Source organism: Salvia hispanica, chromosome 1 (assembly GCF_023119035.1).
Source record: "Salvia hispanica cultivar TCC Black 2014 chromosome 1, UniMelb_Shisp_WGS_1.0, whole genome shotgun sequence".
NCBI lineage: Eukaryota > Viridiplantae > Streptophyta > Magnoliopsida > Lamiales > Lamiaceae > Salvia > Salvia hispanica.
The window spans coordinates 18,644,671-18,671,250 of record NC_062965.1 but is presented as its reverse complement, the minus strand read 5'-3'; the positions used below and the strand labels follow the sequence as shown (position 1 = coordinate 18,671,250).

The 26,580-nt window shown below is 34.2% G+C and overlaps 3 protein-coding genes across 3 annotated transcripts; 2 read left to right on the top strand and 1 right to left on the bottom strand.

Moving 5' to 3' along the window:
- Window positions 1-1,254: 1,254 nt before the first annotated feature.
- LOC125202128 (probable sulfate transporter 3.4) lies at window positions 1,255-4,042 on the bottom strand. The gene is made up of 7 exons (XM_048100470.1): window positions 3,931-4,042; window positions 3,050-3,180; window positions 2,866-2,973; window positions 2,098-2,204; window positions 1,919-1,984; window positions 1,722-1,831; window positions 1,255-1,644 (listed from the first exon to the last, which is right to left on the bottom strand). The coding sequence occupies exons 2-6, from the start codon at window positions 3,084-3,086 to the stop codon at window positions 1,763-1,765; spliced, it is 387 nt and encodes a 128-aa protein (XP_047956427.1). The 5' UTR covers window positions 3,087-3,180; window positions 3,931-4,042; the 3' UTR covers window positions 1,255-1,644; window positions 1,722-1,762.
- A 3,867-nt stretch (window positions 4,043-7,909) lies between these two features.
- Window positions 7,910-8,635, top strand: LOC125189109 (putative B3 domain-containing protein At3g24850). The gene has a single exon (XM_048086323.1). The coding sequence runs from the start codon at window positions 7,910-7,912 to the stop codon at window positions 8,633-8,635; it is 726 nt and encodes a 241-aa protein (XP_047942280.1).
- Window positions 8,636-21,825: 13,190 nt separating this feature from the next.
- On the top strand, window positions 21,826-24,285 carry LOC125201704 (protein LIGHT-DEPENDENT SHORT HYPOCOTYLS 10-like). The gene is made up of 2 exons (XM_048099928.1): window positions 21,826-22,521; window positions 24,026-24,285. The coding sequence occupies exon 1, from the start codon at window positions 21,987-21,989 to the stop codon at window positions 22,518-22,520; it is 534 nt and encodes a 177-aa protein (XP_047955885.1). The 5' UTR covers window positions 21,826-21,986; the 3' UTR covers window position 22,521; window positions 24,026-24,285.
- Window positions 24,286-26,580: the final 2,295 nt, after the last annotated feature.

The window sequence follows — 26,580 nt, the reverse complement described above, 5'->3', positions numbered from 1 at the left end:
TTTATTAGGAATAGAAAATACAAAATTCATTATTGAGAAACCTTTTTGTACTTTTAGTACTCTAGATATTCTATATCTTTAAATGCTGCATAATTAATTACCTCCAGCCCCCAACAATTTTATCGTCCATGTATATATATTGCTTACAAATTAGGATAATCTAGTAGGATTAGTGAAAGTGGTCGTGGAATTGATCTTAGAAACTTTTTATTCTAGCTACTCTTTCTTAAGAAGGAGATAGTTGTAATTAACATCATGAAAATTTTGGTATCTGAAAAATTGAAGCTTTGAAAGTGAAGAGTCAAAATCAAAATTGTGGTATTATTGATATTAAATTAAATTAAATTAGAGGCGAGTTAAAACAATTGTAGAAAAAATATATTAAGAATCATGCAATCAAAAGGTAATGTATTAATATTTGAGGATAGTTGCACTTGGGGGAATCAATGTGATATTTTCTTGATGGGGATGTTCCTCAATATATTGGTACTAAATGTGCAGTCAAAATGCTAGAGAAGTTAGAATAAAGCCCGTTTCATTATTTCTCACAATTAACCGTGACATATACTTACCCAACTTGGATACTACTATTATGTGGATTTGGGTCATTGGGTGGTAGGTAGAAGGGCATATTATGCCATATTGCCTCATATTTTATGATATCACCTCATTTTTATTTTTAGCTTAGCTATTCGATAAGATTAGATTAAGTAAATAACTCTACTAAAGAAATAGTGATATTTGCATTTTAAGAGATGCATATATTACAATGGAATGCTCCAAACACTACAAAAAAAAGCTGCGTTTACCGAGCACCGAAGTGCTCGGAATATTCCTCAAGTGCTAGGAAAAATGATGTTTTCCGAGCAAAAATGGTGCTAGCCATTTGCTTCCTCGGAATTATTTCCGAGCAATTTTTCCGAGCACTTTCTGGGTGCTAGGAAAGATTGGTCAACTCTTGCATTTCACCTCCCTACTACTTCCTAGCACCTGCCTGTGCTCGGAATTCACCTACCTACTCTTTCCTAACACCTGTGTGAGCTCAGAATTCACCTATACGTTTTTCAAGAATGCTAGCACAATTTGGCGCTAGGAAGGTTCTAATAGTCTTATATTCCGAGCACTTATGTGCTCGGAATTCTTCGAATTTTTCATATTATTTATAATATTTTTATTTATTTCTTATTATTATTATTATTATTATTTCATTTTAAATTCTTATCCAATGAGATTAAACTAAAAATAGAAATGAAATAATCAAATTAAAATAACATTAAACTCAAGATGCACTAAACTGTTTTACAGGCAATTGAGTTCAAAATGCTTTAAATCAAAATCTAGTGATGATGATCAAGTTTGAAGACTTTCCAAAGCTTGTACGCTGCGTGGTAGTCAATTAGGCCAACCACAACAGTGATGATGATGGCTGCCAAGATGAGACTGGGAGTGTAAGAGAACAACAGCACTGCTGCAGCAATTACTATGTCAAGGAGAGTAGAAGTATACCTGAAGATGAGGAAATCAAGAAATATATACCAGTGGTAACGTAGCAAGACGAGCAAGAGCCAGCCATGTTCATCAGGCCATCGTTTCTACAGATTAGTTTTTCAGACTAGCAAATGTCCTTCCAACTGCAATCCCTTCCTACAGATTCACAAATGTAAAATGTTACTATTTGATTTGCAACTCAGATTTTTGTGCACTAATCTTTGAGAACTTACTGTGAGAGAAAGTATTCAGGTTATGATTCCAGTTTTGATTGCTAAAGCAGATGAGGGACATTGAAATACAACATGTTCGAAGAAACAAGAGCTTTAGGTTTTCTCATGCTCTGCATTCACCATCGAAATTCAGTCAGTCACAAACGAGTCAGGAAAAACCAAGCAACCAACCATGTAAGATGATCACAACCACTTACAATTTGCCTTGTTATCAGCAACAGCGCTAAAAAACCGATTCTCATCACAACTGTTTGCCAAGACCACTGCAAGCAAAAAATAGCTTCTCATTTAGTCAATCCATCATTTTAGCAACGCTGATTACATCAAAGATATGATAATCATCTAAGAAAAGGCCATGTTTAGATAGAGATTCTACCTCATCTATTTGATGGAAGGCAAAGGACAACACGGGAACCAGTTGCATTTTGGTAGTGAAATGGCCTATCCCAAGTAGCCCTTTCAACTGCTGCAGCAAGAAAATCACTGCATTTTGACACAAAAACAATTTACAGCAATAGTAAAAATAATTACTAGTAAAGCTATAACCAAATGCAACTGTATGCAAATAAGGGAGAGTGAAGATGAAGTTTCTACTTCAAGGGCGACTTATTAGCCACAAATATTTTATTCTGGACATTCTGAAGCTAGAAGCCTCTCCTTACTTCCAACAGTTTGTGGTATAATTATGTTTGCGCGACTAGACTTGCAATAAGATGGTTAGATGGATGTTTATTACTCCCTCCGTCCCGCTTAAGATGACACGTTTTCCTTTTTAGTTTGTCCCAACTAAGATGACACATTTCCTTTTTTGGTAACCTTCTCTCTCCAATTAATACACTCAACCACTTTTTCTCACTCCTATTAAAATATTCATCTTTCTTTATCTCTCTACTTTAATACTTACACACACCTTTTCTCTCTCCAATTAAACACTTTAACCAATAATTCCTAAAATCCCGTGCCGGCTAAGCAATGTGTCATCTTAGCCGGGACGGAGGGAGTACATGCTATCAGGCTTTATCATGAAATCTCATCACCTATACATTAGGCATAGCAAAACAATCAAAATCATAATCCTTAGGCGTAGTCTCACTTGTCAATTAGCATAACTTTTATCAGAATCAAAGAATGAAGAGGTGTGTACCCTGAGGCGTCTCTTTGAAGGCGATCAGCGCCCCAAGCAAGCAACTCTCGTATGCAATCAAGAGAACCACTTCTTGCAGCCAAATGAAGAGGACTACTTCCAGGGAAGCTGTGCAACAAATAATGCTAGAAATCAGAGAAAGTAGTCATATCATCAAAGGGAAGACCGAGAAAAGATATATTACCCGTATCCACAAGTTGAAGCGCAAACAAGAGCTCCATTTTGCAACAATATGTGAACACATTCAGGGCACCTCTGGCGTGCAGTGGTGTCGCTCCTTTGTGGTCTCTAACATTCACAAAATGAGAGTATCCCCTGCAGTAGTACTTGTGTTCAATTTCAAGACTAGTCAAATAAGTTTACTAGTATCAAACATCACAAAATTTCTTGCAAATGTGGTCTAATATTCCTTGCAAATGTCTGATGAGCAGGGGTGTTGGCCAATCTATGACTTCTCTTCTTTTTTTCTTCAACAAAATTTCATTTCCCTTATATTCACATTTATGAAGCATAAACAGCCCCAGATACAAGCATACATAAAATTAACCATCAGGATGACACAACATCACCAAGATAAAGCATAAATTTGGCATAATTAACAACCAATTTCAATCCGAGAACCTGCAGAGGTTAAACTCAACATAGAACTGTTTCCTTTTTTCTTTTTCTCTCACTTTCTTGCTCTATTCCTCAACTCACATTTAGAAAAGGAACTTTCACCATACAACATCAAATTCTCAAGTTAAAGGGTTAATGAAAAGAAAAACAAGCATTGATCAGTTTGAGTTTGAGTTCAATATTCAAAATCACATCCTACTCCCTCTCTGATTCTCATATGTTCCTGACTGACTATATGGAATCAGAGATACAAAAAATCATGATGACAGTGTAGAAAGGAGCATATGATTAGTTATAATCAGAGGAAATGATATCAGAAAATAAAAATCCAACACATGTTCAATTGGCATATAAACATAATAAACGGATCGAATTAAACTAAAATCAGATCATGTTCACTAACCCTAGCTAAACCAAATCAAACAGACACGCGGGATATTCACTAACCTGCAGGTGTGAGAAATGGAAGAAGTGTGCGCCGATGATTGGAGGTGTCTCGGAGAGAGATCGGAAATATGTGCTAGGTAAATGCGCGATTTTTTGTAGTGAAATTTAACAGGTCATTTTGACTGAGAAGTAGGTTGTATACATATGTATAAAATTGTATATAGGAATTTATTGGCTAAAAGCCCCGTCAAATACTTATAAATCAATTTTACTACTCCTTCCGTTCCGGCTAAGATGACACATTCCTTAGCCGACACAAGATTTTAGGAGTTATTGGTTACACTGTTTAATTGGAGAGAGAATCGGTGAGTGTAAATATTAAAATAGAGAGAGAAAGAAAGATGAATATTTTAATAGGAGTGAGAAAAAGTTGTTGGATGTATTAATTGGAGAGAGAAAGTTTCCAAAATAGGAAATGTGTCATCTTAGTTGAGACAAACTAAAAAGGAAAACGTGTCATCTTAAATGGGACGGAGGGAGTAATATTTATTTATATAAATATAGGGATGTATTCAGGTCAGAACGCTAAATATTGTCATAACGTCAAACCATATACATTTTATACACATATAATATACCACCCCCATATGTAATAATGTACCACTCCAAAATAATGTACATCCCCATATAATGTACATTATATGGGGGTGGTACATTATTATATATGGGGTGGTACATTATATGTGCATAAAATGTACATGATTTGACATTCTGACTGTAATACTGTTCTGACCGTAACAAACCCCTATAAACATAATTATAATCCAATAAATTCTTAGTTTTAGGCCATGGAAATTATAGGCTAATTGCCCCTCCTCAAATACTTAGGAATGAATTTTACTAGTATCTATCTTCTACAAATATTATTAAAATCTGATAAATTCATAGTTTTCGGTTCATGGAATTCAATAATTTAAAATGATAATATTAAAATTATAATCCTACAACTATTTGTTAAAATATATAGGTTTGGTAGAATATGATCATTACATAGAGATAACACATTTGTACTAATCGTTCACGAAAGCGTGTAACATAATTCATCAAGATAGTTAGATAGATAACACGGCCTCGACGTCATTTTTTGTCCTTTCTGATTCTATATTTTATTCTTTGGCACAAATTTCGAAGACAAAATATCCAAACTACATAGATTCGGAATTTAAAGAATTAACGGTTGGATCATCAGCAAGATCGCACGTGACTGACTTCCCAAATATCCATCTTTCCCTGCCTCCCTTTTTATTTTTGTCAACAATCCATATTATATTGCCTTTTTATTTTTAAAAAGAGGTCTTTTTCATTAAATTCTTAAACTCTCCAGTCAAATTATCAAATAGCGAAATGGCGTATTACATTAGAAAATAAAATACTTATTATTGCATACACTTCCCAACCGCCGCCCAACCTCGCTACGTTATGTTGGTTGTAAACAATATATGTATATTTACCTTTTAACCTTTTAAATGGTCCTTGCCTATAAACTTTTTACTATTTTTAACTATTGATTTATACTAATTTTACAATCAATTAAAATTTAAGTGATGACATATTTTAATGAGTTACTTATATCGCACCATCGAACATTAATTAGCCAAAAATGTTTAAATCATTTTATTTGTTGTATTCTCTTCTATCTCGTTTCTCATATTTTGTTTTCTCCATTCTATTTCATTTCTTTTCAGTGAATAAAATTATTCATTTTAGATAATACGATGACATTAAACTGTCTAAAATGTAAACATTGTTTTCGTTTACATCTTGTAAGGTCTAAGTACACCGAGCTATTACAAATAATACAACAATTCACAGAGATCTAGCTACCAAACTCCTAGATCTTGATCCTTCAATCTTCTAGCACTCCTGAAACCAATGTTTTAAAAACCGGATCGGACCGGCCAGTTCGACCGATCGGACCGCGAACCGGTAGGCAGTCCGGTCCGGTTCACTCCTTTAAACCACCAATGCATTGAACCGCTATGAACCAACAGAACCGGCCGGCCGGACCGGTTGGACCGTGAACCGGAAACCGGTTTAATATTGTTTTGTTTAAAATTTTTTAAAATTTGTTGTTGGTAGGGAGTTGAACTCATGACCTCTCTTCTACATAAGAAGACCTCTACCACTCCACCACATGAGCTCATTGAACAATTTGAACATCAAATATTTTTATACATTAACCTTTAAATTTTTATCTACAAAAACTAATAATTCATTTTAATTTTGTATTCTTTAATATAATTGTTAATTATAATATAAATAATTATCATCCTCTATATTTTAATGATGCTCTACTTACCATCTATATTATTATTAGTACCATATAAGATTCATTATTTACTATAAATAAATTTTTTATATTACATACTTAATTTATATACCCTAGCTATTGACATCAATGAATATTTTATCTAAACTTAATACCTAATTCGTATTTAATTATAATATTATTTTACGAAATAAATTTTCTTAAATTAATAAACATCATCTATTTTAATACATAAAAATATTAAATTTCTTAATAATATTTAATATATGTGTTTATTATATATTCAGGTTCGACCAATGGTTCGACCAGTGAACCGGTTGAACCAGTGAACCAGTAACGACGCCGGTTCGCCGGCCGGTCCGATTTTTAAAACATTGCCTGAAACACTTAACACACCGATTAAATGCGTTCGCCGCAACAAGAAGTAAACAAAGCAATTAATCCAGAAAGTAAGAAACCACAAGAATCTCAGATCAAATAATAGGCTCAAGTTGCACCAGGTACAACTGCACAGGCCACTAATATCTGACCCTCAATCCCTTGTTCACCAATTGATTTGCCCTCAAGAGAAACCGCGGCAAATCAAGATCTGCTTCACTGTATCCACACAAGCCCTAGACCACACAATCCCACAGACTGTAGTCAAGATCAAGAGCCTTAGAACCAGCAAATCACCACAGGAAACCCTTCTCAGAAACTCAAGAAAACTTAACCACATTCGGTCAAATCCCTTAGACCAGAAAACCAGAAGTTTCCTAACTCACAATCATGCACCCTCACTCTTGTTTACACACACAGAAACCAGAGGGGGATCAACAATCTCTCAGGAACAGAAAGATCTACAGAGGATAGGAGAAAACCCTAACTTCACAGAGTGTCAAAATCAGAAGTGAAGAGGAAACAGTGAGAAAAATGAGTATATAAAAGACTCAGCTCTCACACCCCACAAGAGAGTGACACGTATAGGGTTTATTAGTGAAGTGGGCTAAGGCCTTATTCTACAGCAGGTTGTAATCTCTCGGGCTGGTTACAAGAGAAGCAGACCAGCCCAATTTAATAGGCCCACAATACTACACATCTCATATCATCACGTAAATAAGTTATCAATATATATGTCAATAACGTAGTTGCAAGCATCAGAATTAAAAATAATTTACAAAATATTTCAAAGTTAGTATACAAAATCAGTATTTGGCGAAAGAGTTGAATTGCAAATTATCCTTTATTATATAAACACCTGAAACTATGTAAAGGGTAGGTAGATAGATTTATTTGCCATACAAAATAATTCAAGAATCTAGATACATGTGACGTGCGAAAAAAAAAATCCTCCCTAAGCATTCTAACGACAAGTACGACGTCGCTTTGTCCCAGAAAAACATACATTACTCCTGCAAGAGTTTTTTTATTTTTTAATATTTTAAGGATCGTGCAAATGGAAGATTCCTCAGAAAGTACTGTAGTCATCGTTGAAAGTCAAACCAATTTACTCTCTCAATTGAAATTGCTAAAATGCATCAAATAAATAAATAAATTAAAACCAATAAAATATGTGAGTAAGACAAACAGATTTTAAAAATTAATTCGAAAATAGAAAAAAAGGCATCCTTACCTTATAAAAACTCCCCATAGCACGAGCATTTTTATTCACACCCCACACCTTCCCCTCCCACCGATTCGGATCCAATCCGGATCCGAACCCGAGATCCGATGGATCCAACAGACTTATCCCTCTCCGATTTTCAATCCCACGAGCTCCGCCGCATCACCGATCCTGGCGCCATTCTACTCACCGTAGTGGCGCGGGCAACGGAAATCGCCGTTGCAAACGAACCCGCCCGCGGCAGCAGCGGGTGGAGGAGAAGGACGATCCGACCGTTTTCCATCCGCCGCCGAATCGCACCGCCGGAGCCCGTTCGCGGCGCCAACCCGGCGAAGAGGAGAAAGCTCCTCGGCCGGGGTCTTTCTCCGGCCGAGGGCTTAACCAGCATGATCCGGCAGCTTTCTCGGCGGCGCGACGTTTCCCCGCCGCCGCTGCCGAAGCTTGTGATACAGAAGCCGCTGTGCCGCACAGACGTGAGCTCCCATCACAACCGGCTGTCCATCCCGATCTCCCAAACCGACGACGGTTTTCTCACTGAGGCGGAGAAGCAGCGCCTCCGCAGCGGGAACAAGCGGTCGAACCACATGAATGTTAAGATCATGGCTGCGGCAGCGGCAGGGGAGCTGTCGACGGAGACCGTGAAGCTCTCCCGGTGGGATATGCGGAAGGGGGAAGGCAGGAAGACGTCGTCGATTTACGCCATCAATGGTAAGTGGAATGCTTTTGTTAAAAAATATAATCTCACAGAGGGGATGGTTGTGCAGCTGTGGTTTTTCCGGCTTCGGGAGGAGCTGTGCTTCGCGCTCGTGCAGCTGCCCGATTCGTCTGCCTGAGGTTCTGCGTCGTTGGAGTTTAGAATTAGGTTTTTTGTAATTTTTTTTTTAATGTTAGAGCGAAACTATATCTCGTTTGAGGGTTTTCTTTTTTATTTAAACCCTCTGAAGGTTTAGGTGATTCTCTTCTTTGATATTTTTTTTGTCGAGTGAAAGTATCACTCAGGTGAGGGTTTTCTTTTCGGTTCTTTTCCCCTCGTGATCTTTATTGAACCGGCTAGATTAGGTTTTTCTTCTCTTTTTTAATAATACCAATTGATGTAATGTAATTCAATGTGTGTATCACATTTATATGAAAACATTATGTATCTGGGTATATGTTCGTGTATGATTTTACCATCAATTATATGTCAATTCAAGTCTATACAACCAATTTTAAATATGGTAAAAGGACACATGATTTTTTTCGTAATGAATTCAATGACTATGTTGTAATTATGTCCAAAACGATATGGTATTGGTCTGAAGAAGCATGTCTGAATGTCATCATAATCAAAGTCAATGATAAAAACAAAACTTGAATTGACGTATAGTTGGTTTGTTTTAATTAAGGCTATTAGCTCGTATTGTTTTAGCGCAAATTATACATAGTCAACAAAATGCCATTGTAAACGATGACTTTGCTGCTGAGTGCTAACACTTTATTACAATCATCTTATAATTTTTTCTTTCAGATAAAAAGGTTAAAGGTTGCTAATTATGTCCATGGAATCACAAGATAGAACATTAGTTACTTCCCAAAAATAAACAAAAAGTGTTTTCACAAACATTAAAGAAATTGTTCCTTTTATGGGATAAATAAATGCAACTATATTATGGCGGTTAAAGCTAACCGAATCTAATTATTCAAATAATTTATTCCTAAATCTTAGCTAATTTGTAGCACACTCAATATCTTAGCTGGACTAAGGATTCCTGATCATTTGCTTCTTCATCAGAATTGAATGCCTCTTTCTCTATTTAGTAGTAGTGATTTATTAGGTTTAGAGCATACGCAACGGTGATAACATATCCCGTCCCTCGGTCCCTGCAAGGGAAATAAGGGACGGGCAAACTGGATGGAGTAAGAGATGGCGGACAGATCGTACACCGTGATTTTTGTGGGTATTCTTTATGTATTTTCAAGACGATTTTACTCTTTTTAAGTATTTTCGCAATTTTTTGTCACATGAATATATATTTTATTTGCTTATATTGTTTTATTTATATTGTAAACACTACAGTTAGTGATTTCTGATGTGACTGTGAAGTGTAAACTACGTTTAGATATTTTACAAATTATGAAATTTAACGATACTTTGGTGTTGGCATTGCTTATTTCACTGGTTGAATATTGATTTATTTTAATTAATTATACTTTATGAGGAGTAGTAAATTGTGGCATCATATTCGTCGATTGGGTACACGTGTATTAGTTTTTAATAGTAAAATATATTAATAGATAACTGTGGGGAAAGAGATAAGAACTCTGTATAACTGTGGGGAAAGAGAACGCATAGAGAGAGAAAAGAAGTTTGAAGATTGAACGCTAATAAAAGCTGAAGAGGAAACCAATGGTGTATATTATTACCAAATTTCATTGAATTTATTTTATTTAATATTCATGTCGCTTTTAAGGTTTAGCTCGATTAGTTAAAGTTTGTGGGACAATGAGTTTTAACTTTTCTTTCAATGATAATTAAAAATATGACAACATGCAATATCATAATCATAATATTTCTCTTAGCAGAATATATAATCTATACATATATAAAAGACGAGTTTTGGCGTTTTTTTGAAATATTTATAAGTTTTGTTCATATTCTAAAATATTCATAAGATATGGGATCAATTTGATAATATTGCATTTGGAACTTACATTTTTTAAAATAAATTTAGATTAAATTATGTGGTGGAAGTTATTCAGCCATGGAAATGTAACTGCCACATTCTAATTCATTATCATGTACTCCCTCCGATTCACTCAAGATAGTCACATTCTTAATTGATGCGAGATTTTATGAAGAGTTATTAGGTGGAGTACTTGAATATTTTAATAAGGAGAGAAGAGAGAGGAGGTTATTTCAAAATTTGAAAAGTGATAATTTTGATTGAGACAAAAAAAAAGGTGGACATCTTGAATAAGACGGAGGGAGTATATATTACTATTACCATATTTATTACCATTACTATTATTCAATATTAGGATTAAAGAATTAGTGCAATTTACCACCACCACCCAATTAATTTGTTTGGATCATTTCTATAAATTAATAGTATGCAATCAATTCATAATGCGGCAGTTATAAACCAACGGTTACCACATTAATTTTAATATAGCACAAACTAAACGCCCAATAGTATATGATTCATATTCTTATCAATTAAATGCAAAAGCATGACAGTATAATCATAGTTTTACTAACTTATAATGGATTATAATTTGAAAGGTCAAAAAATTTATAATTCATTTGTTATTAATTTAATTTATAACAGGTATTATTGACTTTAAAGTCACTAAGAATATAAAGAGCTACCCGTTCTCTATAAATTTGGCTTGTACAAAAATGCTTTGCAAAAACAGAAACACGAAGACAATTGAGTTCCACCAAGCGAAGAAGCTCAAAGAGTTGATGGAAATTCATTCTTGCTAATGGCAACTTTAACAATACTGCAACTCATTGTTGGGATTGAATTAGCTCCAACCATTACAAAAGGTATCCTATTTTCTTTTTTCTTTTGGTTGTTTGGTACAATATCTACGATTTACTATGTTGAACTATAGCAATCCTAAATATGTTTTTTCTTTTCAAATTTTGAAAATTTCATTTACACTATTGTTTCTTTGTTTGTTCAATAGAAAAAGGGAGAGATGTCCCTGGTTGAACTGGCCAACGAGCAAAGCTTGGGTAGGATGATGTTTGTCGTCCGAAAAGAAGAAGATACATAAATATTTTGGTGAAGAAGATGAGAATGACAACTATTTTTGTTAGGTTAACATGTAGTAGTATTTGATTAGGTGTATATCAGCTAATAAACTCATCAAATGTTCAAACATGCACAGACGTGAATTACAATTATAAACGTGTATAATTATGTAATTATTGGCTGATTATCTGAATAGATTCTTTCTTGAAAACTTATACTCCCTCCGTTCAAAAAAATAGATCACTTTTGCCATTTTTGGGACGTCCAAAAATAATAGATCACTTTCTAAAAATGAAAAGTTTTATCTCTCAATACTTTTCCCACTTTTTCTTCCTCTCTCATACTTTACTCACTTTTTCTCTCTATCTCTCTTACTTTACCTACTTTTTTTCTTCATCTCTCTTACGTTACCAATTCTATATTAAAACCTGTGCCGAACAACAATAGATCTATTGTTTGTGGACGGAGGGAGTATAATGTTAGAGGCGTCGTTTAAGGATAGATTATAGGAATATTTTCTGTTTTTCTAAACAAACTTTTATATATATGTAACGTAACTATAATTCTTTTGTATTTAGTATAATGTATTATATATAATTTGTGAAAATATGTATTTCATAAAATGTTTATCCGTTATTTGTTTCAAGTTTTATTATTAAAATTAAAATTAGGTTTGTAATGTCATTAATGTTTTTTTATTATTATAATGACTTTTATTGTTATTTTTTAGAAAAAAAATCCCTTTTATACAAAAAGAAAATATTTTCACTCGCCTAATTCATACAAAACATCTATAACGACACTCTTATTATTTTAAAAAATATTTTCACTTCCACTTCCTCTGATCATTATAAAAATGCATAAATTATTTTCGTTTTCCTATTTTTGTAAAGGTTTAAGGTTTAGGTGTATTACTTATAAAAGTCTATCAAATGTTGGGTATATCAATGTGTATAAATTATAAATTGTGATTGTTTCTCTTTTGATTAAATATATTTATAATTGGAGACCCATATAATAATATTGTTTCATATTTCAAATAAATACTGCATACTTTGATATAAATAGAATGGACCGTGCATAGCACGAGTGTGATACTAGTAAAGATAAAAGGCAAAATACATAGGTCCTTATACTTTAGTCAAAATGTTCATTAGGTCCTTGTACAATTTTTTCATTTTAATAGGTCCTTATATTTTTCACAATATTTTTATCAGGTCCTCGTACAATTTTTCGTTTTAGTAGGCCCTTATACTTTTATCATAACTTTCATTAGATCTTTGTACAATCTTTTATTTTAGGGACTTTTTTACATTTATCTTGGATAATAATCTAAATCTAATTAAACTTAATGAACTTTTTAATATTCCATTATTTAACTTAGCATAATCTATAAAGATAATATCATCTTGTTATTCAATAATCTCAATAAGTTGTAGATAATAATAAAAAGATTAACCGTGATGATTGAAGATTAAAATCGAATTTTTTTTTAGAATAACTATCCGAATTTTTAATTGATTATTTATATTTATATTGAAAGATACGTTTCCCTGAATATTTATAATCATAAGATAAGTTAAATAATAAAATTAAAAGGTTCATTAAATTTAATTAAATATAAATTATTATCTAAGATAAAAATAAAAGAATATCTTAAAATAAAAATTGTATAAGGACCTAATAAAAATTCTAATTAAAGTATAAGGACCTACTAAAATGAAAAAATTGTACAAGGATGTGATGAAATTTATGAGAAAAGTATAAGGACCTATTAAAATGAAAAAATTGTACGAGGACCTAATAAACATTTTGATTAAAGTATAAGGACCTAAGAATGTGTTTTGCCTAAAGATAAATGTAATATATGTTAGACTATAAGTTAGTTTTGTTATTAGTTATACTACTCCGTATAATTCTATAGCAATAAAAAAATGATATAGAAAATTATGACAAAAAATTACACATGATTTTGAGATTGATTTGAAATAATTTTATACAACATTTAATAAAAAAATAATTAAATTTAAAATTCCAATATTTTTCTCATTGTTGCAAAATAATTAGTATACGTACAATTTATTTTAAATTAGTTCAAATCTATAAATTGATTTTCAACGTAAAATGTTAAAAATTTCAATCATGTAATACTATGACAATTTATGTATATTTATCACCAATTACCAATTAAGATGCAAGGGAAATTAAATGAAAAAAATAGGGGAGGTGTATATTTTAGAGGTGGGGTGAGGTATAATTGCTAAAAAAAAATTAAAATAATAAATTTAAAAGTGTATCATATTAATTTAACTACCACAACAATTTCATTTTCTCCAATTTTTATGAGAAGTAGTTAAATTAAAACCCAAATTGAATGTTATAGAGATATTCATCAACTAGTACTGACAATTCATCAAACAGAAACTAACAATTTACATAATTAAACAAGTAATTGTACTAGTGTTCGTAAGTTATAACGTGTAAACTAGTTGGTGAATACTAGTAGTATCTGTTTTAAATTATTAATCATAATAATCTCATAATTCAAAGTTCGTTAAGTTATATTTTATTTTAGACATTTGAAGTCATTTATTCTTATAATAAAAATATACTCCCTCCGTCCACAAAAAATAGATCACAATTATCATATTTGGCCGTTCACAAAAAATAGATCACAATCATATATGAAAAGATTCTCTCTTACTTTTTCTCCTTCTCTCTTACCCCACGTTCCACTAACACTACTTCTCTCTTACTTTTTCTCCTTTTCTCTTACTTATTTCCTTCTCTCTTACTTTTTCTCCTTTTCTCTTACTTATTTCCTTCTCTCTTACTTTACAAATTCTATATTAAAACCCGTGTCATATACAAAGTGATCTATTGTTTGTGGATGAAGGGAGTATATATTTAATTTTTACTTTATTTTATTTATTTCAGTCTCTCTTATTTACCACTGTATTTTTTTTACTATATATTTCTTCATATACTTATTATCTTTATAAATTTTGTATTAAAATATAACTTAAATAAATTAGTCGGATGAATAATACTAGTAATATCAATATCGCTAAGTTTACTTTTCATATTGAAAAAAAATGGAATACCATAAATAATACTAGTAATATCAATATCGCTAATTCGCTATTTTCACCCCCCAAAACTCAAACTGGATCATTATCAGCAGTGACTCATCATTCGGAGAGAGATATTACTCGTACATTACTCATTACTGAGTCATCATTATATCACCAGTTATTCAGTACTGCTGAGTCACAGGAGAGAGAGGCTGCAATGTTGATTAATTTAATACTTGTATATTTCCACTGCCGAAATAACGACCTTATTGCATGGGACAAAGTTTCCAAACATGTTTCGTCCTCGTTCACACACTTCGCGAGCAATTTTCCATAAAGTCACTCGACTCATAGTTTTCTGATCATGCCAAATACGCTTCATTTTTGGAGTATTTAAATTGCTTCAAAAGTCATAAACTTGAGCAAAAGTTTGTTTTTTTCCATCAGCTTTAAAAGTTCCATGAAAAATTATAAACTTTATCAGGTATTGTAAATTTCTCAACCGGTCCGATCCAATATATATTTCCGGCAGAAACTGATATGACAAAACACCCCAAATCCCAAATCCCTCTCTATCATCTCCTCCCTCTCTCAAAATAAAAAAAATTCAAACACCCCAAATTCCTCTCTTCTTCTTCCTCCAGCAACGGTTCCTCACTCCGTCGTCTTTGATTTCGCGGCTGGCCATCCCCGATGTCCAGCACCGTCAATATTCGTCACGCTTCCTCCGCTGCCAGTTCTCCTCCTCATCGCTGCCTCCTTTCTCTCTCCACATCCGCGTGCAGCGCCGCCGCCTTTTCCTCCGCCAAATTCACGGCCTTAGATATGTGATCAAGATCAAGTTCAACTCCGAGAAGCTGATCATCTATGGAAGCTTCGAGATGATGATTGAAGTGAATACTTCCAGCTCCGGTTACAAGCGAACAACCTTTTGCTAATGCTGCTTCAAACTTTGGCAGAGGCTTCAACAAGTTTCTATGCAGTCATTGTGGTAAAACTAACCACAATGTGGATAAATGTTTTTTTCTACATGGCTTTCCCCCAGGATATGGCCGAGATAAGCCTAAATCTACTGGATTTGCTCAGTCCAGCTCATACAAGCATAAGTCCGTCAATTGTGTTGAAGATAATTCTGCTTCTTCTGATTGGAAAGGATCTCAGCTTGGTGCTATGAATCTACCTAGTATGGATCAGTATCAGCAGCTTGTGAATCTCTTGCAGAGTCAATTCCATACTCAAAGCTCCCTCACTGCTCCAGAACCAACTCAACCTCCACAATCATATAATCCTTTTTCTGGTACGGTCTCAGTTAACACTTTATCTTCATCATGCTCCCCCTCAGTTAACACTTTATCTTCATCATGCTCTAGTTTATCTTCTTGGATTCTAGATACAAGTGCTACACACCATGTTTGCTATGATCCATCACTACTGTCATCTGCCTCTCCTATATCCAATGCTTCTGTAAACCTCCCCAATGGTCAAACAGCACCTATAACTCATATAGGTACTGTTAATCTTACTCCACAAATCACTCTCACATCAGTCTTACATGTTCCTTCTTTCTCTTTCAACCTGCTTTCTGTCAGTGCTTTAACCAAAAATGCCTTATGCACTGTCACTTTCACTCACAACCAATTCCATATTCAGGAAGCTTTACTGGGGACCACGATTGGGAGGGGTAAACGTGTTGGAAACCTCTACATGTTTGATTTTCCAGAGTCTCCACACATTGATCCAAGTATGCTGAAATCTCACTCCTCTACTGTTGTCTCCCATTCTATTGCTTTTGTGAATTCTGTTGTAAGTTGGATGTCTGGCACCAACGTTTGGGCCATCCTTCTTTGAATAAACTGAAGCTTTTATCTGATATATTGTCTCCTTCTAATACTCCATATCTTCCCTCTAGTAAAACAAAGAAAACTGCATTTCCCAACATCTTCCCACAGATCTTCTGTCATCTTTGATTTGATCCATTGTGATGTATGGGGGCCATTCTCTACTCCTACACACAATGGATTCAGATATTTTCTCACAATAGTTGATGATTTTTCTCGGTTTGTTTGGACCTTTTTGCTCACTCAAAAATCAGAAGTCCCTACTGTGATGTCTCAGTTCTTCTCCACCATTCTTACTCAGTTGTCAAAAAAGATAAAAATGATGAGAAGTGATAATGCTCCCGAGTTCAACCTTACTTCCCTACTCCCTACATATGGAACTATTTCTCAACACTCTTGTGTAGAAACACTCCAACAAAATGCCAGAGTAGAAAGGAAACATCAACATTTGTTGGAGTCTCCTTTTTCAATCTCATCTTCCTATGGAATTCTGGGGAGAGTGCATCCTTACAGCTTCTTTCCTCATCAATACTGTAAAAATGGTTCTTGCTCTAGCTGTTATACATGGATGGAAGCTTGCTCATCTTGATATTAATAATGCTTTCTTATATGGTGAACTTGATGAAGAAATATACATGACACTGCCACATGGTTTGGTTGTTCTAGAAGCTCCACCAGAATCTGGAATGCTTGTTTGCAAGCTGAAAAAATCTCTTTATGGCCTTAAGCAAGCTTCTCGGCAATGGTATTTGAAGTTCTCACAAGTTCTGTCTGGTTTTGGCCTATCTCAATCAGCATCAGACCACTCTTATTTCTACAAACATTCCTCTAATGGTTCATATTTGGAGTTGTCATTTATGTAGATGAAATACTTGATAACAAGTTTCAAAGAGTTTCTCACTAACCACTTCAAGTACAAGGATCTAGGCACACCTAAATATTTTCTGGGGATTGAAATTGCTAAGAACCACAATGGTATTTTCATTTCCCAACACAAGTATGCATTGGATCTGGTTTCTGATGCATGCCTTCTTGGCTGCAAACCCTCTGCTATCCCTATGGATTCATCTAAAACACTGCAACAAGATGAGGGAGAGCCTCTTTCTGATCCTATTGTCTATAGAAGACTGATTGGCCGTCTAGTGTATCTCTGCATAATAGACCTGATATCACCTTTGCAGTGAATAAACTTAGCCAATTCTTGTCCAAGCCTTGTTCAGGGCATATGCTAGCCGGTGAAAAAGTTCTTAAGTATTTGAAAGGCACCCTAGGCCATGGTCTTTTTTACTCAGCTAAAGTAGATCCATCCTTGAGCATTTTCTCTGATGCAGACTGGGCTGCTTGTCCAGACACAAGAAGGAGCATATCTGGTTTTTGCTTATTCTTGGGAAGCTCTTTGATCTCTTGGCGTTCTAAGAAGTAGCACACGGATTCTAGATCCTCAGCTGAAGCAGAATATAGGGCAATGGCTTTGGCATTCTGTGAAGTACTCCCTCCGTCCGCGAATAAGAGTCTTGTTTTTCCATTTTAGTCTGTCCGCGAATAAGAGTCCCGGTTCACTTTTACCATAAATGGTAATAGGGTCCCACCTTCCACTAACTCATTCCACTCACATTTCATTTAAAACTAATATATACAAGTGGGACCCATATTCCACTAACTTTTTTCCATCCACTTTTCTTAACATTTGTTAAAACCCGTGTCGCCCATGAATGGGACTCCTAATAGCGGACGGAGGGAGTAGTTTGGATTGTGGCTTTACTGAAGGATTTTGGTGTTCCTGTGAAGCAGCATGTTCCCCTTTATTGTTACATTAGCTCCAATCCGGTGTTTCATGAGCGTACTAAACACATTGAAATTGACTGCCACACAGTTCGAGAAAAGCTACTTGAAGGAGTTATTAAGCCTATACATGTCCACAATCACCTTCAGCTTGCTGATATATTCACCAAGCCTTTGGCATCAACTCCCTTTCATAATCTGTTGGCCAAGATGGATTTTACAACGGTATATAGTCCATCTTGAGGGGGGCTCTTATATATGTGATCAAGATCAAGTTCAACTCCGAGAAGCTGATCATCTATGGAAGCTTCGAGATGATGATTGAAGTGAAGACTTGAGCTCAGCTCATTCAGCTGCCATCCTAGCTGTCATTAGTTAGTTTTTTTATTAGAGTTTGATCTTCTAGCTTTCACCAAATATACAAGGCGATTTACACACTTGTATTTGTAATTTCGATTGACTCAATAAACAAATCAAGTTCTCTCTTTGTTTAGCATGATTATGCTGAGATTACAAACTTGTTAGCCGCTTCTGCGCCGTCGTCGGCATCCCATCACTATCCTCTGTTCGCCCTCTCCCTTGTTCTCGGTTCCCTATCTCTCCGTCTCTTCTTCTCTTGCCAAGTCCAAACTTAATTCCCTAAACATCACCCCTCTTCTCTCGACTTTGTTCTTGTTTCGTGGCGCTTCCAGAGGTGAGCTCCGTCGCACTACCACTCTCTCGCTTGCATGTCTCACGGTGTTGGTCCGTCGCCAGTGTCCAGTCATCACCCTCGGTTCGCCTCCTCCCATACTCTCGGTCCTCTACAACTCGCCGCCGAACAGCCCTCAAAGACGGGGCTGCTGCCACCTTCGCCCTCTCCGTCTATCTCTTCCGGCGGGTGGATGCGGATGAGGAGAAGGCGAATGATTGGAGAGGGCAGTGTAAGTGAAGAGGAGGAGCGAGAAGACAGAGATAATTGTGGAAATGGACGCCATGGATGAATCTGATTATTAGATTGGAGCTTCAAAGTGAGTGGAATAGTAATTTACACGTCAGCACACGGATGGCCTGAATACTCGACTCGGGAAATCGGCAACAGAAGGTAAAGTTCATGACTTCTCATGCAACTTTTAAAGTTGATGGGAAAAACCAAACTTTTGCCAAAATTCATGACTTATGAAGCAATTTACCCTTGAATATAATAGCACTTATTAAATCAAGCTCTCCTCGAATATGCAGAATATGCAGTACTACAATACCTACATATTTTTGGAATCCCATTTTTTCAGGTGTATTAAGATTCATTCATATTCCTCTCCGTTTTTTACATAAAGGTTTCTCCTCGTCCATGCCTCTGCACCGACATCACTCTCTACTCTTCCCCATGCATTACAATTTTGTTAAATCCCATGAAAATATTTGCAATAAATAATATTCCGAACGATAAGTTAAAATAACAACTATATATATCTATTTTGGTTAATCCCTTAAAATCATGCACTTTCTATTTTAGGAGAATTTTTCTCTCTAATATTATTTGACTCATTCTTTACTAATAATACTTTAATATTTTTTTTCTTTTTATCCCTCTCTTACTTATTCTTATTCTAGTTGTGCATAAAACTCGTATTGTGAGTAATTTAAAATAAAAGACATATATAAAATTTAATATTTTCAAATATTTTATGTGACAAAATTATCATGCCTAATTTTATTGATTCACAGCCCACCACTGCATAATTCAACATATTTTATAGGATTATGTTTCGCAGCCCAATAGTGAAATTGGGAACTATCCATAGCAGGCCAGGATTATCTATAAGCCCGTCGGACTTTTACAGAAGTATAAATCATTCATACTACATACTAGTACAAAACAATGGTTTTAGGTGGATTTAATGGACCAATCCCACAATAACCCACCTATAAAATGGGTCAACAGAGAACAAGTATATGCATTTAATATTTGTTAGTGGGAAAATTTTCAGTTTTAGCCCATATGCCCTATATCTTACTATATAATTAAATCAATGAGCCAAGGAGTTAGTATTTAGTCTCATACTAATCCATTATTATCACTGCATAGCAACGTAAATATTGTTAATTTTCATGAATAGTGTGGATGATCATGACAATGATGTTGGGACGATTAATATATAGATTAATCTTAACTACAGTCTACAAATAACACTAGATTAATAACTAAAGAAAGCATCATTTTTACAGATTTATCAATTATAATCGTCCCTACGAATTGATTCAGATATTGCTTTTCTTTTTACCTATATATGTAGCCTAATTAATCCTAGATCTCCCTTTATTACTTTAATCGGAATCTTAAGGTTCAACGAAATCATCCTAGATTGTGAGAAAATCCTACCTTTTTCCTCGTAGGGGTGAAATGGTCAAACCAATTAATTACGGGGTATTTAGTTCATTGCAAATCATAAAATGGGCAAAAGCAAATTATTAATCAAATATTCACATATATGATAAATAAAACTAGCTATGAGATTAGGGCAAATGATAGTGAACCTCAACCCTTTAGAGGTTAGGGCAAAGCTGCAGCACTATGAGATTAACGACAACTTAAACCATATTTAATAGAGAATTACAAAATTGATTATCTGTTTTACTTTATATAAGTTTTAACAAAATTAAATATCTAAATTATATATTCACAGAGAATCATTACCAACGCTAAACATATCGCCTTCATCAACTACTACACGCATAACAAATAAATTCTCATCGACTTAATATGCATCGAAAGTCGAAACCATATTAGGAAGAAGTTCAAATAAAAATATTTTTTAATGTAAAAACCGAGAACTATTTTCAGCTAGTGGATAGTGAAAATTTACTATCAAATTCAAGTATTTTGTAGATTAGTCCCTCTATAATTACATACACATATGTAGGGATTAGATGGCCAACCAACTTATAGTTAATGGTTGTTTGTCTTTTTGGCTACATGATTCGTGGCTACGTATATTATTTTGTCGAAAACAATATAACTGACAAATCTAATACTAAAAAACAGCAGTTCCCCAAGATGTTGTACTTCATTTAACAATACACAAAAAATTCTGATTGGCCTTCACTTTGGAAATTTGTTACACTTATTGCATTATACTCTTTTTAGAAGCAAGATATATTGTTAACTTAACAAAGTTTTTTAATTTATAAAGCCCAACAGAAACTACAAAAACAATGCCCCTAAGCTACAAAAACTAAATAATAGTGAAAATTGCATAATTAATATATCAAGGATTAAAGCATCTTAATTAAAGCCATAACAAATCAAATCATAGTCTAAAATTTAGGGGAGACAGGTTTCAATATTACTTTGAAGCCTCGGAATAAAAGTAGGATTTTATGCTGTCCGTATCACTTTCTCCCTAATTAACTATGGTTTAGTAAAGCCTAGAGTCAATTAATTAGGGGTTAATTAATTAATAACCTAATGGCATTTGATAATGATTGCTTTCCAATGATGCTACCACAATCCAATTAAGATAAAATATATAGATGCATAAAGAAGAGCATCATTTCTAATTACACTTAATTACTTCCATTAAAGGAAGAAAATAGTGTTGTCAATGTAGAAAAGAAAAGGGATAGCTAAAGCACTTTCCTTTGTCCCATACTACCATGTTTCCTCAATAGTCTCTTCTCTTTGATTTATTTTTCCATCTCACTATATCATACATCACATTTCATCAAAAAAAAATTCTCCAACCAAAAATTTTTCTTAAGAAAAAATTAATGATGTCTAAAGACCACGGCGGAGGCGAGGAGGGATCGTCGTCGGCCGCCCACCCGCCGCCTCCGCCGCAGCTGAGCCGGTACGAGTCCCAGAAGCGGCGCGACTGGAACACGTTCGGCCAGTACCTGCGGAACCAACGCCCACCTGTGGCGCTGGCGCAGTGCAATTACGGGCACGTGTTGGAATTCATGCGCTACCTCGACCAATTCGGGAAGACGAAGGTCCACATGCAGGGATGCATGTTCTTCGGGCATCCAGAGCCCGCGGGCCCCTGCACTTGCCCCCTCAGGCAGGCCTGGGGCAGTCTGGATGCCCTTGTGGGCCGCCTCAGGGCGGCCTACGAGGAAAATGGAGGGGTACAAGAGACCAATCCATTCGCCAATGGGGCGATACGAGTCTACCTGAGGGAGGTTAGGGATTCCCAGGCCAAGGCGCGGGGAATCCCGTATAGGAAGAAGAAAAAGAAGAAGATGAAGAAATTGAGTGGAACGGTCAACTCTACCTTTCCCTCTATGCAGCATTCTGCGGTCTGAGGTCAGTTTTTTAGTCATTGTGATGCTGATTTTGAATTAAATCGTAATATTTCTTGTATTAAATAGGAATTATGTCAAAATCGAATTATATCATATATATCATACGGTACGGTACAATAATTACGTGGAGAATTTTTGCGACAATTTATACTCTTTTTTATACAAACCCTAAATCAAAAACCCTAATTTGCACGCCCCTTTATCTAGTAGTAGAAATAATTAAAATTTTAAAATATATACTGTACTACATATATAAACACCTTCAATACTTGAAAATGAATAGTAACAACGGGAATTTTATTTATTTGTTTATTTATTTATAATTAATTTTAATTTCTGGATTTGAATATTGTATTAATTTGTTCAGATAAATATATATACTTTGATGTCCATTTTGTCTAATCTTTTGTCTCTTGGGATTCTGCCTGATATTATGGAGTTCCCTTCAGTTTTATTAGAATGCTAAGTCACCAATTATGGAGCACAGCTTCTAATAAAATTATTAAATAATCCAACAGATATATAGATAGATAATATGATTAATTAATTATCTACGTTGCATAATCTGCAGCCTATATTTGTTTCAAGCCTTTATATGTAGCTACAAATTTTTATTATATAATTTTCTTTCATTATCATCAGTCACAACCACAGGAATGTCTTTTCCCTTTATAAAAGTAACATCAATTTTTGTTGTTGTCTCATTATATCTATAAAGATGAGGATGATGAGTCTGTTGCTGTGTCATTTCTGTTAAATAGTAGTACTAGTTAATTAATATGAGCAAGTATACCTCAGTTGCTCAATTGACATATATGTCTCTTTTCTTCTACTTTTGTGCTAACACCCATTTTTGCTTCAAATTTGAAACAAGTCTTTTGATCCAATTCATTCCATGATGAATTTTTGTATAAGTTGTGTGTGTGTGAGTGGGTGGGTGTGAGAGAGAGGGAGGGTTTTTAACTTTTTATCATATTAAATTATAAATTTGTTTCACAAATAGGGATTGGTGGTGATACAAGTTGTGTCAATTCCAATATGTATGATGATTTAATATAGAGGTATTTGTTTGAGGTGTCTACTATTTTGTTTGTAGCAAACAATTTATTAATTTGTTTTCCAATTTGACCCACAAATCCACTCAAAATCACAATGATATCAAATTTACCCTTGAGATATCTACTTAGCTTGTTGTCCTGATACTCTAAATCATAGCACATTGTTTTCTTGATATATGTTTAGTGGTTCACATTCTATTTTGTTTCTTAAATGCTAGCTAATCATCTTTTTAACTTGACCATTTTGTAACACAGAAAAAATTACTATATCATTTGCCAATACATATTAAAACTTAAAACTATATATATCCATGGCAAACATAGTGACCATCTAGCTAGCTAGAGTGGTAGGTGGCTAGACTCTTGATTAATTATGTTTTATTAAGATATATAATAGTAAATAAATATATTTTTGCAACTAACACATGATTTTTTTATAATTTGCAGCAATCTTGAAAGTGAAAGGAGAGCATATACGCCTAAAATGACCAGTTTCAGAATTCAGGGTTAATTGCAGTTTTAAGCTTTTATAGCTTAATTGAACAAGCAAACCGCAGTTCAACTCTTTTAAATACTTCTATTTCTTTGCTATATAACCAAAAGAATTTTGGTGGGATATAATATATATACACTTGTATTTTTCTAGATCATGCATTTGTCAAATATTAGTAATTAACAGCATTACATTTATCAGTTTTCTTGATGCACTCTTTGAATATCTTTATTTTAAGTTTGGTTTATGCAACTGGACGTTGATTCTATGATAAATATATGGAGTATTTCATATAGTATGCATTTCGTTGCTTTTTTCGAAATTTGGCTAGCATTTATTCGGCTCTATTATGTTTGGGTAGACGACATTCAATATATCGCTATGTGACACTCATTAATTGTTTTTAGATCATTATTAGAGTAGTTTCTTATTCGGTTAAGAGTTGCGGTGAAATCACTACTATTATTTGGCTAATGAAGATTGATGGATAACAAATTCACAAGTATTGATTTTGTGTCTTGTTTGTATTAATTTTATTACCTTTTTTTATTATTGTTAATTTAAAATTGTTTTGTAATACTATCTCGCCATTTTTTTTTAGCTTGATCATTTTGTATAGGAAAGACTAGCTATGTATATTAAGGTTCTTCTATACTTAAATTGCCCTGAAAATTTATGGGGTTAGAAACTCAAACAACTCTTCTTCTTCTTTCATTCCAGTTGTATACTAGTAATAATGTACTAATATACATGTGAAATTGTGTGGTTGAAAGAGGGAGTTGATGTTTGCATTTTCTATCATTAAAATTAAATTATCTGTTTCACAAATAGAAAATAGGTGTTGGATACGACTCAAACCTAGAGTTTAATTGCTTGAGATGGATACAAGTTATGTTAATTCCTATATATGTAATGATTTAAGATGGATGTGTTTCTATTTGTTTTTGCATATATCATTTTCAAGTAGATTGCAATCTGATCCTGGTGACCATTTCTAGTTTATTTATTTTCCAAATTGAGTTAAATCCATTCAGAATCAAATGACATCAAAATTTATCCTTAACATATTTGGAAAAGTTTCACCAATGTTCAATTTTGTAATTTGCAGCAACCTTGAAAGTGAAAGAATTGAAAATATGAGCATATGGCTAAAACAATCGATTACAGAGTTTACTGCAATTTTAACCTTTTATAGTGAATTGCATTAAAAACGCAATTTTATTTTATTTTTAATGTAAGTTGGTAAGAGTATTTCTTCTCAATTCAGTGGGCCGAGAGTTCGAGTAAACTGGTAAGAGACTAAGAGTCTTCTTTCCTGTCAAAAAGTGAATTGAATTAGAAAAATAGAAAGAAAAAAAAACATAAATAACATAAATAAAAATCGCCATAAAATGGCATTGGGCCAATCCACTTCAGCATGAGTTTGGGTCGGATTGGGCCTCATTCCAAACAGGGCATGAACGAATAAAGGATGGGTAAGTGGGAGCATTGAAAAGACCTTTATGGGCATCCCCATCCATGCTTTTAGCTAAAAGCACGGAAGTGTGTCCGGACCCACTTTTACTCCTTGTTCTTAGCTAAGAGCACAACACCCACATCTGTGCTCTTAGCTAAGGACAAGTTCAAGGGTCCCACCATTCTATTATTCAATTTAAATACTCCAATTATTAAAAACATTTCTACATTATAAAAATACATTAAAAAATAAAAATTACATAATTAAAATCCTAAAAAATGAAAATTACATAATTAAAATACTAAAAAATAAAAATACATAATGTGATTCTAGAAAAAAGATGAGAGAATGTGGATGATGATAGAATAGATGAGAATGTGATTTTTTTGTGTTGAAGTGGGGGTATTTATAGATGAAAATGTAAATTTTAGGGGGGACAAATTAAAAAATAAATTAAAAGTGGGGAGAAAACGGATATATTTTTTTGGGAAGTGGGAAAATATTTTTTTATTTAAAAACATTTTTTAATTAATTTCGCATTTAAAAAAAATAAATTAAATAAGCCAACTGCTATGCCATTGGGAATAAGGCGACGCCACGTGTGTTGCTCAGCGGCACGGACGTGCTCTTAGCTAAGAGCAGCGCCGTGCCGCTGGCACGAACGGACGCGCTCCATCAGCGGACGGACGAGCTAGGCGGTGCTCAGCGGCACGGACGGACGAGCACGAAAGTGTTTACCGCTGCGGATGCTCTAACCTTTTCTAGTACGAGAGGGCCGGGAAGGACACACGCATCTTCGATGTAGTAGTCATCGTGTCCACGGTACACATTGAGCATCCACTATTAAGTTTCTTGTGGTAGAGTAATTTACTTGGCTTTGTTCAATTGTTTTAGACCTTTTTTTCTTCATTATTTCATATGTTCTATAAAATTGATAATTTTTATATACATCAATACGATACTTCATTTATCCTACTTAAGTATCTCGTTTATTTTTATACACAATTCATTTGCCCTGAAATAGAAACATCATCGTCTTCACTTTATTCTCCG